At 41.8% G+C, this 14,815-nt stretch overlaps 1 protein-coding gene and 1 pseudogene across 2 annotated transcripts; both read left to right on the forward strand.

Moving 5' to 3' along the window:
- Positions 1 to 415: 415 nt before the first annotated feature.
- LOC109774781 (anaphase-promoting complex subunit 4) lies at positions 416 to 8,513 on the forward strand. 2 transcript variants are annotated; one of them, XM_020333542.3, is made up of 19 exons: positions 416 to 630; positions 1,443 to 1,554; positions 2,415 to 2,506; positions 3,131 to 3,214; positions 3,419 to 3,658; positions 3,943 to 4,023; positions 4,111 to 4,250; positions 4,586 to 4,746; positions 4,835 to 4,935; positions 5,016 to 5,090; positions 5,474 to 5,653; positions 5,856 to 5,938; positions 6,022 to 6,111; positions 6,505 to 6,609; positions 6,808 to 6,946; positions 7,108 to 7,320; positions 7,406 to 7,555; positions 7,786 to 7,867; positions 7,940 to 8,458. In XM_020333542.3, the coding sequence occupies exons 1-19, from the start codon at positions 538 to 540 to the stop codon at positions 8,044 to 8,046; spliced, it is 2,328 nt and encodes a 775-aa protein (XP_020189131.1). In that variant the 5' UTR covers positions 416 to 537; the 3' UTR covers positions 8,047 to 8,458. The 2 variants fall into 2 exon arrangements, with proteins under 2 accessions (XP_020189131.1, XP_020189132.1); XM_020333543.4 differs by having other exon boundaries at positions 438 to 630; positions 7,111 to 7,320; positions 7,940 to 8,513.
- LOC109774782 (uncharacterized) lies at positions 8,049 to 10,605 on the forward strand (annotated as a pseudogene).
- Positions 10,606 to 14,815: the final 4,210 nt, after the last annotated feature.

Genomic DNA, 14,815 nt, shown 5'->3' on the forward strand with positions numbered 1-14,815 from the left:
AGAAGAAGAAGGCACCGTGGTGGCGTGGGGGCGAGCGGGCGTGGGAGGGTCTGTGTAGGTATAGCTGGCCACGTGGGAGCGTGGGGAGAATTTTCTCTCCTTCTGTTTGGGCCTATCGGGACTGGCCGCTTGATCGTGTGGGTTCGGTGGTCGCTTTCCGTTTCTGAAGCGCGGGACCGCGGGGATAGAGACTTACCTTTTTAGGCCGGCCGCTCGATCGCACTAGTGGGCAGCCGGCCGCCCACTAGACGCGTCCATCTCAAAAATCCTGTAAACTTTACAGACTTTTTTTAGGGATAACTGTATTTTCTTCCTTTTTAAGGGTAACTGTAAATTTTAAGGACCGAAACGACCAAGCAATCGCGTAATCGAAGCCCACCCGGACGATCCAATCGGAGCCCAAGGCTCTCTCGTTCCCTTCGTCTCGCTCCCTCTTTCTTTCCTTGTCTAAAGAAAAAAAACCTCTCTCTCTTCCCGCCTGTCCGCCCGCCCAAAAAAACTTCCCCCAAAAAACCACCCACCAAGCAGCAGGCCGCCATGGCGGAGGAGCAGATGGAGGAGGCGTCGTCGTCCGCGGCGGCCTCCGGCACGCCGTTCCAGCTCCAGTTCGACAAGCCCATCCCCTTCCAGGTATCTCGCCTCCCTCCCTTCCCCCGCTGTTGGAAACGCCCGCGCGAGTGCGCCTCGACGAGCTTCGCCATTCTGCGCTGAAGCTTCTGCATCGCCCCTCCCCTCCCCGAATTAGTGCGGGTCAGAAAGTCCCCCCTGCCCCCGCAGCGGCGACTCGGGTGGCCGAAAACCTAGGCCCGCCGCCGGCCTTTCCCCGGCCCTCTCCCCTCCTCGTCGCCACCCGAGGGGTCCGCCGGCTCGCCGCCTGGGCTCCGTGTCGCGCCGCTCTCTCGTGCGGTGGGCTTCGGACACGAGGCGGCGGCCTCGCGGGAGGACACGGGTGGATTTGGGCTGGTAATCCAGGGGTGGCCGCACCCTTACCGCATGCCAACCGTTTGCTGAAATTCCTAAGAGGGCTGGGCCGGGACCTAGTGGTTCCCTACTGTCACTTCGTGCGGCTGAGAGGGCTCTTGGCTGGGACTTAGCAGTGGATCGATTCGTCTGACCTCAACATGATCAGGAACCGCGCTATTTTGATAATCCGGAGCGACAAACACCATACTGGTTTATCGAGTTTAGCTTTGGCATTTGCACCCAGTGATCCATTTTTCAGCCCTTAAGACATGCTTGATTCATCCGATTTCTATTTTATACCCTATTCAGCAACATTCAGCTATATAGTCAGCTATATAGATCTGACAGTTAGCGCTGCTGAGTATTTGACATCTTTATGTATTGCGTGCACCTTTGCCATTTTCTGTTATTTATTTATTATAGATTCATATTAATATGATCCATTAGAAATTGTCTTACATATGTTCTACTATTGTTAGATAAAATTGGCAGAGTGGAACCCAGAGAAGGATCTGCTTGCTATGGTTACTGATGATTCCAAGGTTCTCCTCCATCGCTTCAATTGGCAACGGCTATGGACTATATCCCCTGGTTGCTACCTCCCACCCCCCCTGGTGCTCAAGAAAAACGATGATACATCTATCACATTATTGTTTTTTCTTCCTTTTAAATGCTGAAAAAGCAAATATAGTTATTGACATTTACTCATGTTCGGTATGTTCAAAGAAGTACATGTCTTGTGTTGAGGTGCACCTTGTCTATTCAACAATAAGTACATAAGCACATATTTGCAGTCGTATCCTAAGTAAAAGCCAGATGCTTTGGCAATTTGTGTTTAGAAGAAATGACATCCCTGCTCCATGACAAACTACACCAGCTGAGAACGCTGTCCGTTTTCTTTTGCAGTCTTATTATACTCGCACCCTTAGGGCCTCTTTGGAATGCATATGCAGGATTCTAAAAAAGGCAGATGCCATGACTTCCTGGATCTTACATGAACTTGCAAACATGTCTCTTTAGACTTCCACAAAAAGTTTGCTGGAATTTAAAGATAGAGAATGTGCATACAGGACACAAAGAATAATTTTCATAAGGTCTAACCCCTAGTAGATCCTTTAAAATTGGGATGTTGGAGAGCAACCCATATAGTTTTTTGGTGGTCCCATTCCTTCGATCCAAAGGGCTTCTATTCAAAAATAATGCTATGGATTGAAATCCTACAAAATCGTATAAAAATCCTTCAACCCATGGGAAGAGCTGGCAGATCCGACATCGGCACTGGATAATGGATCACCTGGCGGTAGCCGAACTTCGAAAATGACCCTTTTCTTTTCCTTCCTCAAAATGCAAGGGGCCCTTGATGTATGCTTTCTCAGTAGTTGAACTGACAGCATCTGTTTTCAAGTTAAAATGGTAGCAGGCACTAAAATAGTAAAATGCTTATTTTTCAGGGAAGTGCATCACATCAATTTGCTGGAGCCCTGATGGTAAAATAGTAGCACTTGGTACAGAAGATGGTTTTGTTCTTTTGCATGATGTTGAGGTGTGTATGCTGAAAGCAATGGGTAGAAACTATTGATGCCTTCTTTTTTGTTGCCGGACTATCTTTTCATACTTCATGCAAACGTGAACTCTGCATGGTTCCTTATAATTTGCTAATGGCACTGTTCTCATTCTGGCCTTCATAACTTTTGACTTTTATGTATGGAATTATCAGGAGATCACTGGGGGCACATGCTCCCAAGGACCTCTGAGACAACTATGTGCATACATAAAGAATATGGATCTTCCCATAAAAAATTGTGTCTCAGTAATATAATGAAGTGGTTAGTTGATGCTAAAACCAGACATATTGATACAGCACATTTCGAATTGCTTTATTTTCTGTTGAGCACCATTTCGAATTTGCAATCTGTTGCAGTTTCATCGTAACTGAATTTGCAATATCATTTTTTTTATCACTGTGTGTTAGTAGTTATTGTAAAAACTCCTTATATGATCTTGAAGGTTGTAACATAAGTACATAATCTATTTTATGTTTTGACTCTTGTGCAATTTGTGTTTTTTGTATTACACAAACAATCATGCATGCTATTACAGTTTACTTGTTACTTCTATTTACTTTACCACTTCGTGTATGTATAAATAACGTGAGTGCTAATTGCAGAATGGGAAGATGTTACGAAGTATAAAATCTCATGATGTTGCCATCATATGTCTGAATTGGGCAGAAGATGAACCACTATCAAGGGTATATTTATTCCCTTGAAAAACATTTACTATATTTACTCAAGATATTATTTGTTAAATCACATATAGCTTGCATCTTATTGAAAATTATTCAGTGAAACTTGCAACCGGAGATGATCAACTGCTTGAATTTTGCACTTACTGAGAATAGTATAGGGTTTCAGTGGAAAAGTTCCTTACTAGAGCCCTCTGCTAATTACTGCAGACTGACAAGGAAGACTTGTTATCTTATGAAGACCGCACTACACGTTTCTTTCCTCCTGCTCCCGTGATGCCTAGGATAGGTGGGCTCAATTCGGGAGATACTGGTCTTGCAGATGAGAATGAAGAAGCCATTCAGGCATTTTCAAGTGCTTCGTGTCAACGTTTTAATATTCTGTGCACTGGTGATAAAGATGGTTGCATTTGCTTCAGTATTTTTGGAATATTTCCAATTGGAAAGATAGTAAGTAAACACAACAACTGAATGCTCTACATTTACAGTCAATATAATCAGCTATGCATGCTTTCTTCTGATTCTCAAGGTTGTTCTTATCATTAATACCCTTTTGTTACTTTGACAGCAAGGCTCGTATACCTTAACAGTAAATATGATATTATGAAATAGTTATTTCTGCAATATTTTTACGATCTATGGATATTGACAAACTGTTGCCTACCTTTTGTCTTTGTAAATTATTAGTTCTGGGGCATACCCTGGCAATAATGAGTTTATTGTTGATATTTCAGAACATAAATAAGGTTCCAATCCATGTTCAATCCTCTGGAAAAAGAACTAGCTACCGACTTCAGGATGTTTCCATAAGCAAGGTCATTAATTCTTCACTTCTTAGGTTCTTATGCATGTATCAGTCTGCTGGATATGATATTCTGAGCAATAGTTGTTCTTAATATCAGGTCTCTTTATCACGAAATCTCCATCAGTTGGTTCTTCTGTGCTCTGGAAAGCTGATTAATACTGACAACCTTTCTCTCAGTAATGATCTTTCTGTTGGGGTACATTGTTTGCACCTTGATACCTCTATCTTTTCCAACAGGTAATGGCATACCAATTCCATTGCCTTTTAATGCCTTCTGTCCTTGTTCCAAAACCATCTTCTTCTTGTGGTCTTGTATGAAAATAAAAATAGATCCACAAAAGGTGCTAGAATAACACATTCACTGGCACCTAAAAGATTGAACTCTGACGGTCCAATTCACCGATCGTAACTAATTATTTGGCCAAGTGTAAATATCTTAGGCTTTTGTTGTTTCCCTAAAATATAGCAGCAGTATTTCAGTACTAAAGTTTGTAAGGATATTGACTGCTGTGCTGTTCCTACTAAAATTGAATAAAGATTTTTTTATTCTGTTTGTCTTATCACCAATAAAGGAAAAATGAGCTACATCAGGTGTCTCAACAAGCGTCAAGTATTCAAGATCTGGTCGAAGTTGTCCGTGCTTCCATATCTATGATGTCCAAACAATGGTCGAATGCTATGAACTTATTTCATGAGAAATTTAGTGCCTTGCCTTCTCTGCTTACTGCCCATGGTATGATAGGTTTCTTTTGAAGCCATAACCATCAAGAATTACATACCTTTATTTTTCTACGTTGGTCTAAGTTTTTGACCATTTACAGGGATGGAATCTAGCTCCGAGGATGAGTTTATGAGCCTTTTGTTTGGGACACATACAAGTCCGGCTCTACATCAATTTCTAGTCAGCTCCCTTGGTGAAGCGGTATTTATTGCTATTGCCATAACTTGCATACCTTCTTTTCTTAAATAACCTGTCTAAACTTGTTATTTTTTATATGAAAGGGTCTCAAGAGGATAGCTAAGACTATTGAAAGTGCTGGAAGAGAACTTCGTATTGTTGTCAGTGAGCATCTTCAGGTCAGCTACTACATAATGATACCAGAGCAACATATTATTGGTACTATTGTCTGTATTTTTGGTTCACTTCTAATGGATACTATAGAGTTTGTTAGGCAGCTTCACGTCTTTCTGCTATAATTAGTTAAGTTGTTAGTGCTTTACTAGTTAGTTGACTCAGTTATTAAAAACAAAGTTAGTTGACTCAAACCAGGAAGTACTGTTAGTATTGGTAGAATACCACAGTCATGTCTTCCTCTATATCACAACATTAAAGTCATAGCTCACTAATTGGAGGTCAACCCATCTGGTTTAGCCAGACTAAACATGTGTTATACCTGCAACCTATTTCAAGTTTCTGTAATTAAAATTGAGTTGCTTGCTAATATGTTCTTTATTTATAGCCTGCAGTCGAAATTATTTCATTCAGACTTGCAGAACTGAGAGGCCTTGCGAGATGGCGTTCACGGTTTCAGAACATTGGGTTAGATGAAAAGCTTATGGATGGTGTAACTGAGAGGGTAGGGATGCTAGTTGTGCAAGTTGAGCGCTTTTCAAGGGTTGCAGCTACTGTTCTTTATCTGGTACACTTTTTTTCTTGTTTCATGTTTTCTCAAATTTTGTTGAGAATTGGGACTCGTGTCATCTTAAAATGAGGCTCCTTCCTGAACAAGTGCGCATATCATTTCCCTTTTTTTTTTGGCATATCCAGTTGTGGTTACTGATGATAATGTACCTTTGGTAGTTTCTCATGTAGTAACTTTCATTGATTCATTGACTTTCCAGTTCCAAAATTTCCTCAGCTGGGTTTTGAAGTGTGTTAAGATATTGTTAAGTGAACCAACTGATCAAGTTCCATCCACAAACAGGTTTATGTCTTTCTTTCTTATTGTCCTCTTCATTCTCATGTCATGAATTTTGTTATTAACTAGCAGGGGATTATCTTCTGTAGTGAACTTGTGGTGATTTTTCTGAAGTTTCTTCTTGATAAGGATCCAATCAAGCAGTTACTTGAAACAGATCAGATATTTGAGTGGGATATGTAAGTAGCATGCCAGTTGTTGTTTTATGTTTGCTATTGATTTATTGGACTTTATTTACACTATCTGTATAGATTGAAGATTTTTGGTACCTATTTGCATGTTACTATTCACCATTTATAAACATAAGTGCATGGTTGTATCTGGACACGGATGGGTTGTACTGTTGTACTATGGAAGTTTTCGTAGATGCAGTTTTCGTACATGGTTGTGTCTTGGCGTTGCTAACTGCATGGCTTATCTTTAAAGAAGAAACATCATTCCTGCATGTATGTACCTTTGTGGTCTGGACGTTTTTAGCATTGCTTTCATAGTTCGAAGATTTATGGTACCTATTCCCAAGTTGTGATGATGCGTGGCTAACTTATTTAATTGTGTGCAACACACTTCTTCAGTGATACTGCGAAACATGTTGAGCACCTAGTAGTTTTTGGAGGATTTACAGACACAAAGTTTTTGGAAAGGAGTTTGGCCAAGCAATTTAGCGAGTTGGAAGAAAGGTGAATCATTTTATTGCTTCAAATTATTTGCCAGTACACGTGTCTCGACTCAATGTACTGTCAGTCAAATCTTTGTGTATTCAGTTTCTACAGACAGAATAACTTTAAACTTGTTCCTTGTTACTTAAAATAACTGTTCCTTCCTTTTGTGAAGCAATTTTATGCTATGCTAACAACTCTATATCCCATATTTTTTAGCTTGAAGGAGGCTTTCTTGATGCCATTCACTACTGTATCTTCACAAATACATTGCCAAGGATTGCTTCCTCTTTATCCTGTTACATCGTCCGATGCCTTGTCATCAACCAGTACTCCAGCATCAATTGCGTTCTATAAGGTTTATGTTCTCTTTGGTGATTTCTTCCAACAAACTAATGGTCCTGATGTGAACATACTCATTGCTTATTTCCATGTTTTTCTTTAACTTATTCTGTACATGCTTTGCATTGGGTTCATGATCTGTCACTTTTCAAAGTCCTAACTGATTACTCAAAATAGCAGGATAAAGATTCTCAGCATAATGCTTCTTCATATAGCTCGACTGACTACATATGCTTCAAGATACCTGATGGATCGTTAAATTTAAGAAATTTCGTTGCTGTGATAAAGGACTTCTGCAACTCATGTAGTACCTCCAACACACCATCACTTTCAGGTTTTCTGTTGCATATACCTGTTGAATACGAGTGTGTTGATCTGTCTCTTTACAAGGTATTCACTGTTACAGTTATTGAGGCAATACTTTGCTTTTGTAAAGCACTTTGCATATCTTAGAAAAGAAAACGGTTATTCACAGGACAACCAGGTGGTTTTACTACTTAGTGGAAAGTCCAGTTCTGAAAATGCCGGGAGATCTTGGATGGTTATGCTGCAGACAGAGAACCTCTCTTTTTCACAGTTCTCAAGAACATTCCCTGCAAATTATTACAATCTCCAAGAATTGGAGGTACGAATTTACTTAAATGAGAACAGTATGGGAGAAACCTACTGAAATAAGTTATACTACACAAAATTAAAGTAGCCATATTAGTAGTAATTAATCGCTGCAACAAGATAAACAAAATCGCACTGGATCTGTAAATTGGTCCATTGACAGGAGATGCTTGTTGAAGCTGACTTTACTTTTTTTGCTGGCAAATGGTAATAGCGCTAATTTCCTGCCATGAACATGTATAGGCGCTGGAACTCCAATTGGATACAGATTATGGAAAAGTTCGTAGCGTCCCTCACCCTTTGTCTACTCCGCTGGCAGTCAGTGGTAGGTTGAGTGTTTATTTCTGCACATGATTTTTAGTTGGTATTCATTTCACATAACGAGTAATGTTTACAGCCTCAAGAGGAGTGGCTTGCATCTTCTCATCGCGGAGGCATGCTTTGGTCTATATCCTCGATGAGGACGAAGACGAGGATGAAGATGAAGGTTCTGAGATGGAGTGACCATGGTACAACAGCAGCAGCTTCAGCTCGCCATGTAGCAGAAAAGATTGTGGAATCGCACTATCCTGTGCTGAAAACAGAGCATGCGTAGCTTTGAGTCACAATGAGCAACCTGCGGTCATGATCACCGGGAGCCTGGCGCAGGACACGTAGTCCCACAGCTATGCAAATGCTTGCTCTGATTTTGATTTCTGAAGATGTGTTTGATCACGCAGTTGCTGCAGCTAAAAGGTGTCGGTACCGGCTTGGTCAGGTCTGAAACTCACATTTCGGGCGTACACCTGCAGAGTGAACTTAGGACGGTACTCTGTAAATGGTGGTGTTGCAACAGAAATGTTGTACTCCCTGTAACTTTGTACTAAACCAGTGACAAGTAATATGAATCGGAGGGAGTACCTAGTTTTGCTGTTAATTGTGTGAAGTTGGTGTGTTGATAAGTTATTAAGCATGGTTGAGCTTTTATGTAACGCCAGGACAGCACTGAAGCGAAGTCATCTTGGCATTTGCCAGTTCACTCGTTTCACAGCTTTGAGTTTTTTTTTTAGAATCATCTCAAAAGCGTACTTAGAACAAAGCGGACATACGGTAGCCCATGAGATCGCGTTTGACATGGTCCTCGGCCCAAAACAAGGACGCCTGGTTTAGCCACGATAATGATCTTTGTGTCCTACCTAAACCCCTGTTTGGCGACGCAGCCAACTCGAATTGCTCTGGGCCTATTATAATAGCGCATCCTGTCCGTTCGCTTTCCCGCGAAGCCCCTCTCCCTCACCGCCTACATCGTCGCCGAGTTCCGATCCTCCCGTACATCTCGAGAAAGGCGTACGTCGACGGGCCATCGGTGACAACGAATCAATTCCCCGTCAGCGTGTCCAATCATGTCGTTGCCGAGTTCGGATCTCCCCTTAGATTTAGACCTAGAGAAAGGCGCCGCGGCCTGGCCGGCGGCGACAAGGGGCAAATTTGACAAATTTAACCTATAGACGAAAACAAATCGAACTGTCCGTGAAACTATTTCACGCGGCTGACCCGTGGCGCCTAGCTCTCAGGCGCTGCACTAGTGCAACGCCTAGGAGCTAGGCGCTACACTGTATAGTGTGGCGCCTAGCTCTTAGGCGCTGCACACTGACTTAGTAATTTTCGGATCACACGGGTGCGACGCTGGCTGTGTAGCGCCTATCTGTGAGGCGTTGCACAGTGTAGTGTGGCGCCTTCGTGTCGGGCGTCACATAAAAAGGTCAGCCGCGTGAAATAGTTTCACGGACAGTTCATTCTGTGATTTGATTTCGTCCATAGGTTAAATTTGTCAAATTTGCCACGACAAGGGAGGAGGAGCTGGCCGTGCTGAACCCTCGCATGGTCAAGTATATCATCGCGCTGGTGAGTCTTTTGCTCTTGTCCCCCCTTCTCTTGCTTCTAGATGATCTACCCAGCATCAGTTTCAGTTTCTTTCTGACAGTCATGCAACCATGTCATTAGACTAGTCACAGTGGGTAGTAACTTAGACTAGTAACATGTATATATGTCACTAGTCTATATTACTACTTCTATAGTGGGTAGTAACATATATGCAGTGTCATGCATTACCTCATTTATTACTTTGTAGACTCATCTTGTCTTGATATGTGTGATGTTACAGTAACTAGCTATGTTACCACATGCCCCTCTTTTCTCATTAATTACTCGCCACATCATATATTTTGTCTAGAGATGTGTGATGTTACCACCTATGTTACTCTCACTGTGGGTAGTCTTAGTATGTGTTGCTAGTCGTACGCACGCAGGTCACTGTGTCGGGTATAATTATGCATTGATGCATCCTAATTTCTAATGCTAGTCAATTACTCTTAACTTACGATTGTGTTGGTGTAAGCTCAGACTTCCCAGTGAACTAATAATGGTCAGTGTGGATTGTTGAGATGCCCACTCATTGCCACCCCAAACCGGAAAAGAACGAAGCATACGGTTTGGCCATGACAAGATCTTTGTGCCCTACCAAAGTATTGAGAAGAATCCTATCTTTGTGCTTGATACATACAACTGTTTTTAACAACAATCTCACAGCTAGTATCAAGAGCCTACATAACAAGAGCATCCCAGTAGATTCACCTTAAGTATCTGTCTGCTGATTTTGGCCATTCTGATTTGCTAATGCTCGGTGCTTTAGTGACATGTTAACCTTTTCATTTCTAATCAAGAATATGTTGTGACCTATAGCTTCTGCTTGTCGTGCTGTTCATCATTGAATTCCAACAATTCATCTTGTAAAATTTTCTTTTGTGCTTAGAAACTAACTTTTTATTATCCTGCCTGCTGCTTGTCTATGCTTTGTAGGTTTTGATCATAATGATCTATTTGCTGCTTACCACTGGCCTGATCGCATGGACTATGAAGGTTTCCAACAACCCGTGGGATGCATGGCCGGTTGTTATTATCGTGTGGCTATTCTGGATGTTGTTACTCTGTGCGCATCTTCAGCTTGCCAAGCTTGCCAAGAAGCGTACACTAGGAAGCGATGATGGTGATCTTAGTACCAAACTACTGGCATCTAAGAAATAGGCCAACGAGTGGGTTTTGCGAATAAGGGGCACCGTTTATAGTTAATATCTGTAGTACGGGGCCTTGGTCGTGGTACCGAACTGGTAGTTGCATGGTGCCTGCGTTTAATCTAGTTATTGAGCTTTCGTAGTAGCTTCAAGATTTGGGTGAATTTCATTTTGAGAGATTGTATTGAGAGTGTGACTTAACGCTCTGATGGCTATGATTGTACAACGTTTATTTCTTGTTCCACGTGTGTTTAGACTCCCTCTGATCCATATTAATTTAGGTTTGTCTAGTACAGCTTTGTTTGTACTAGACCAACGTGTCAATTAATATGGATCGAAGGGAGTAGGGGATAATGGCCAAGATACATAGGGAAAAATGAACAATGTTGAATTTTTCAATAATTTAATTTCTAGTGCCTAAATTAGTAAATCCAAGGATGGTCAGAGAGGAATAGCTTGTGGAGGGAAATATTGCTCAAATTAGTTGTACAAGCGATACCAACATGAGCTGCTTCTGTCTGAAGAAAAAAGTATGCAAGGGACCACGCTGTCCAAACTGCGTAAGCCATCCAATGCAGGCTTGTATTGGTCCGCGACGCGGTACGGACGTGTTTTCTCCTACAAACTCGAGACAGACATGAGGAAGGTTTGCGGGAGCCCGGACCGCTGTCATGCCCGTTTCTCCCCCATCCCCGTGCGCCTTCCCGTCGGCCGCCAACTGCCCGTAGTCATGTCGCTGTAGAGCGCGCCGCTCCACATTGAAGGCGTCTGTCGACGAGGTGGCGGCCAACATGTCCGTGCCGCCGCCATCAACGAGAAGAAGTAGAACACGGGAGGCCATTGCCGCTTGGGTCCCGAGAAGGCCACCGTCGGTGACCTGGCTGGTTCTTCTTTATCTCAGACCATCCTGAGCACCCGCCTGAGCTCCACGGAAGTACCCTTCCCCTGCGGCTGAAGCACCCTCTTTGTCGCTCCAATGTGCGGCGCAATCGAACATAGGGAAGATACAGGGGAAGTAGAATATGCCTCCGGGGCTCCCGGCAGCCCGGTTAGTGGGCTATTGGACATGGGGAAGATAAAGGGATTCGCCGCGACCGGCCATATGTTAGTGTAGTGTATCCGTGTAGTGGGAGTGGAGCTCCGCGCGATCGTACATGTACATAGTTTTAGCTTTTTAGTTGAAAATATGTTCAAAATGTAACCGTTTTCATCGAGTTTGTATGAAATTTGTCATGTTTATATGAAACTTGGCCTTATTTGCATGAACTTCATCCGGTTTGTTAAAAAGGAGTTTAAAATATATGCGGCTACGGTTGAATGGCGTCTCCCCGCATCCATGTCCGCGAACTGGTCTTTCTGTCCACGGACGGGTGCGGGAGAAAAATTTACGGATTACCGTTGGAGATGCCCTTACATCAAGAATGACAATATTGATGGAGTAGCTCCCTTGACCGACAATCTCTTCACTGGGTGTCTTGGGAGAAACTTGCATCTCCTAAAATCAGTGGTGGGATGGGCTTTTGGGATCTCGGTACGTTTAACCTAGGTAAGCAGGGATGGCGATTAATCACTAAACCTGGGTCGCTGTGTTCAAGGGTCCTGAAGAGCCGTCATTTTCCAGATACGGATTTCATGAATGCTACAGTACCATAGTCTGCTTCACCAGCTTGCAGAGCTATCATAGCTGGTCGGGAGGCTCTGGATGTGGGACTGTTGAAGCGCGTTGGGGATGGGTTCTCCTCTCCATTTGGAATGATAAATGGATTTCTGATTCTGCGTCTATGCCCCCCATGCTGAAACCAGCAAATACAACGCTTGCAATGGTCAGTGAGTTAATTGATAAAGAGAACTGGACGCGGAAACAAGATCTGGTGCTGGAATTTTTTTTGGCTCCTGATGCTGAAGCAATATTGAATATTCCGTTGAGAAACGGAGGAGGGGAAGTTTTTCGAGCCTGGGCGTTTGAAAATTTAGGTGTTTATAGCAAAAAGGCCCGTGCGTTACAACGGAAGAAAAAAAATCATAATCTTCAATGGCCATGACCACTTTTTGCTACATCACCGAGATACACTATCACTCTCAGTTTCGTGAAATCATGAACATTTTTTTACATGTCAAGCTCCTCCTTAATACCGGCTCAAGTCATGAAGGAGTCCGACGGCCATTCACACCGGCACACAAGGGCTTCTCGTGGTGGTTCGAGGTCCGGCTCGCGTATTGCAAGCCTGGGAGAACTTTTGCTGGAGGAACCACCTTGAAACATTTTCTTAAGAATTTTCTTCCTCTAAAAAAATTCTGAAATTTTTAGTAACTCAAAATAAAATTGAAGCAAACTCAACAAAATTGATAGCAACTACTCTCATAAGTGTCTAGAGGCTATACCATGCATTAAAATTATTTTGGACCATCTAAATTCAACATGCAAGCTCAAGAAAATGGTAACCACAACAACAAAAAATTGCAATATATAAAGCACTAGAACAAAAACTAATTGGACCATTGGAGAAGTCACATACCGAAGAATAATCTCCCAAAACCGTTTCAGAAACGGAGTTCCGAGTAAGGAGATCAAAAATTGCCGTCAAAGGAGCAAGAACACGGGTTTGAGCAAGCTAGTGATTTTTTCTGAAGGAAGAAGAAGGGGGTGGGTGGCTGGGATAAGTGAGTGGGTCCTTGTGGGACATACAAGCCCACTAGGCCCGCCCTAGTGGTGTGGCGCGCCATGTGAGCTTGTGGCTCACAGATGCACCCCCCTAGGGTGTGTTCAGTGCCAAAAAATATTAAATATTCTACAAAAAATCATACTAAAATTTCAGGGCATTCTGAGAACTTTATTTCGGGTCATTTTTTATTGTACGGAAAATTCAGAAAACAGGATAATCATGGCATTTCTACTTTATTAATTTTAAATAACAGAGAGTAAATGCTGGGTACAGTAGGTTGTGCTTACTAAATTCATCGACCACATGCCTCTAAAAAAGAATCCATTAATAAGGTTGATCAAGTCTTATTAACAAACCATTTTCGAATGACATGAAACTGAAGAACCTTCCTATAACACTAGGCTACCTCAGCAGGGATATGCATCTACCCAATAATAAGAGTTTTATAATTGTTTTTGATTGAAGGAAGAGGAAATTTGCAACCTTCAATAGTAATTGTCGAAGCTTTTTCAATGACATTGATACCATTCAGTTGAAATTGTTTCTTCGAAAGTGTACCATATGCTCATTACCATTAATATGAAAAGTGACCTTACTTTTGTTGCAATCAATACCAACCCCTGTAGTATTCAAAAAGGGTCTACCGAGGATAATCGACATGTTGTGATCCTCGGGCATATCAAGTATAACGAAATTTGTCAAGATAGTAACGTTCGCAACTACGATAGGCACAACCTCACAAATTCCAATAGGTATAGCAGTAGATTTATCAGCCATTTGCAAATACATTTCAGTAGGTGTGAGTTTATTCAAATTAAGTCTTCTATATAAATAGAAAGGCATAACTAACACCGACTCCTAAATCACATAGAGCACTTTTAACATAACTTCTTTTAGTGGAGCATGGTATAGTGGGTATTCCTAGATCTCCTAGTTTCTTAGGTACTAAAGAGTAATTTGCAAGCATGGTAGAAATTTCAACTTTAGGTATCTTTCTTTTGTTGGTGACAATATCCTTCATGTACTTAGCATATGGGGGCATTTTCAATATATCAGTCAAATGAGTATGCAAAAAGACTGGCCTAAGCATTTCTGAACACATGGTTCTCTTTTTACCATGTTTTCTAGCAATGAAATCTCTTTTGTCATATCTTTTGTTCTTAGTAGGTGGGGTATTAAGATCAACAACATGTTCTATTTCTACATCATTATCATGTTCTTTATCATTTTCTAGTTGAGAATCAACATAACATCATCATTATCATTATCATTATCGCTAGGTGAATGTTCATTACCAGATTGTGTCTTAGCATCAAAAATAGAAACATCATTATTATTCTTAGAGGGTTTTTCTACCTCAGATTCTCTAGAAGCACGTAAAGTCCTATCATTTTTCCTTTTCTTTTTCTTCTTAGATGGACTAGGTGCATCAATATTAATTCTCTGAGAATCTTGTTCAATTCTTTTAGGATGACCTTCAGGATACAGAGGTTCCTGAGTCATTCTACCCCCTCTAGTCATAACTCTAACAGCATGCTCATTCATATTATTATTCATCTC

This window comes from Aegilops tauschii, chromosome 6, assembly GCF_002575655.3.
Source record: "Aegilops tauschii subsp. strangulata cultivar AL8/78 chromosome 6, Aet v6.0, whole genome shotgun sequence".
NCBI classification, from domain to species: domain Eukaryota; kingdom Viridiplantae; phylum Streptophyta; class Magnoliopsida; order Poales; family Poaceae; genus Aegilops; species Aegilops tauschii.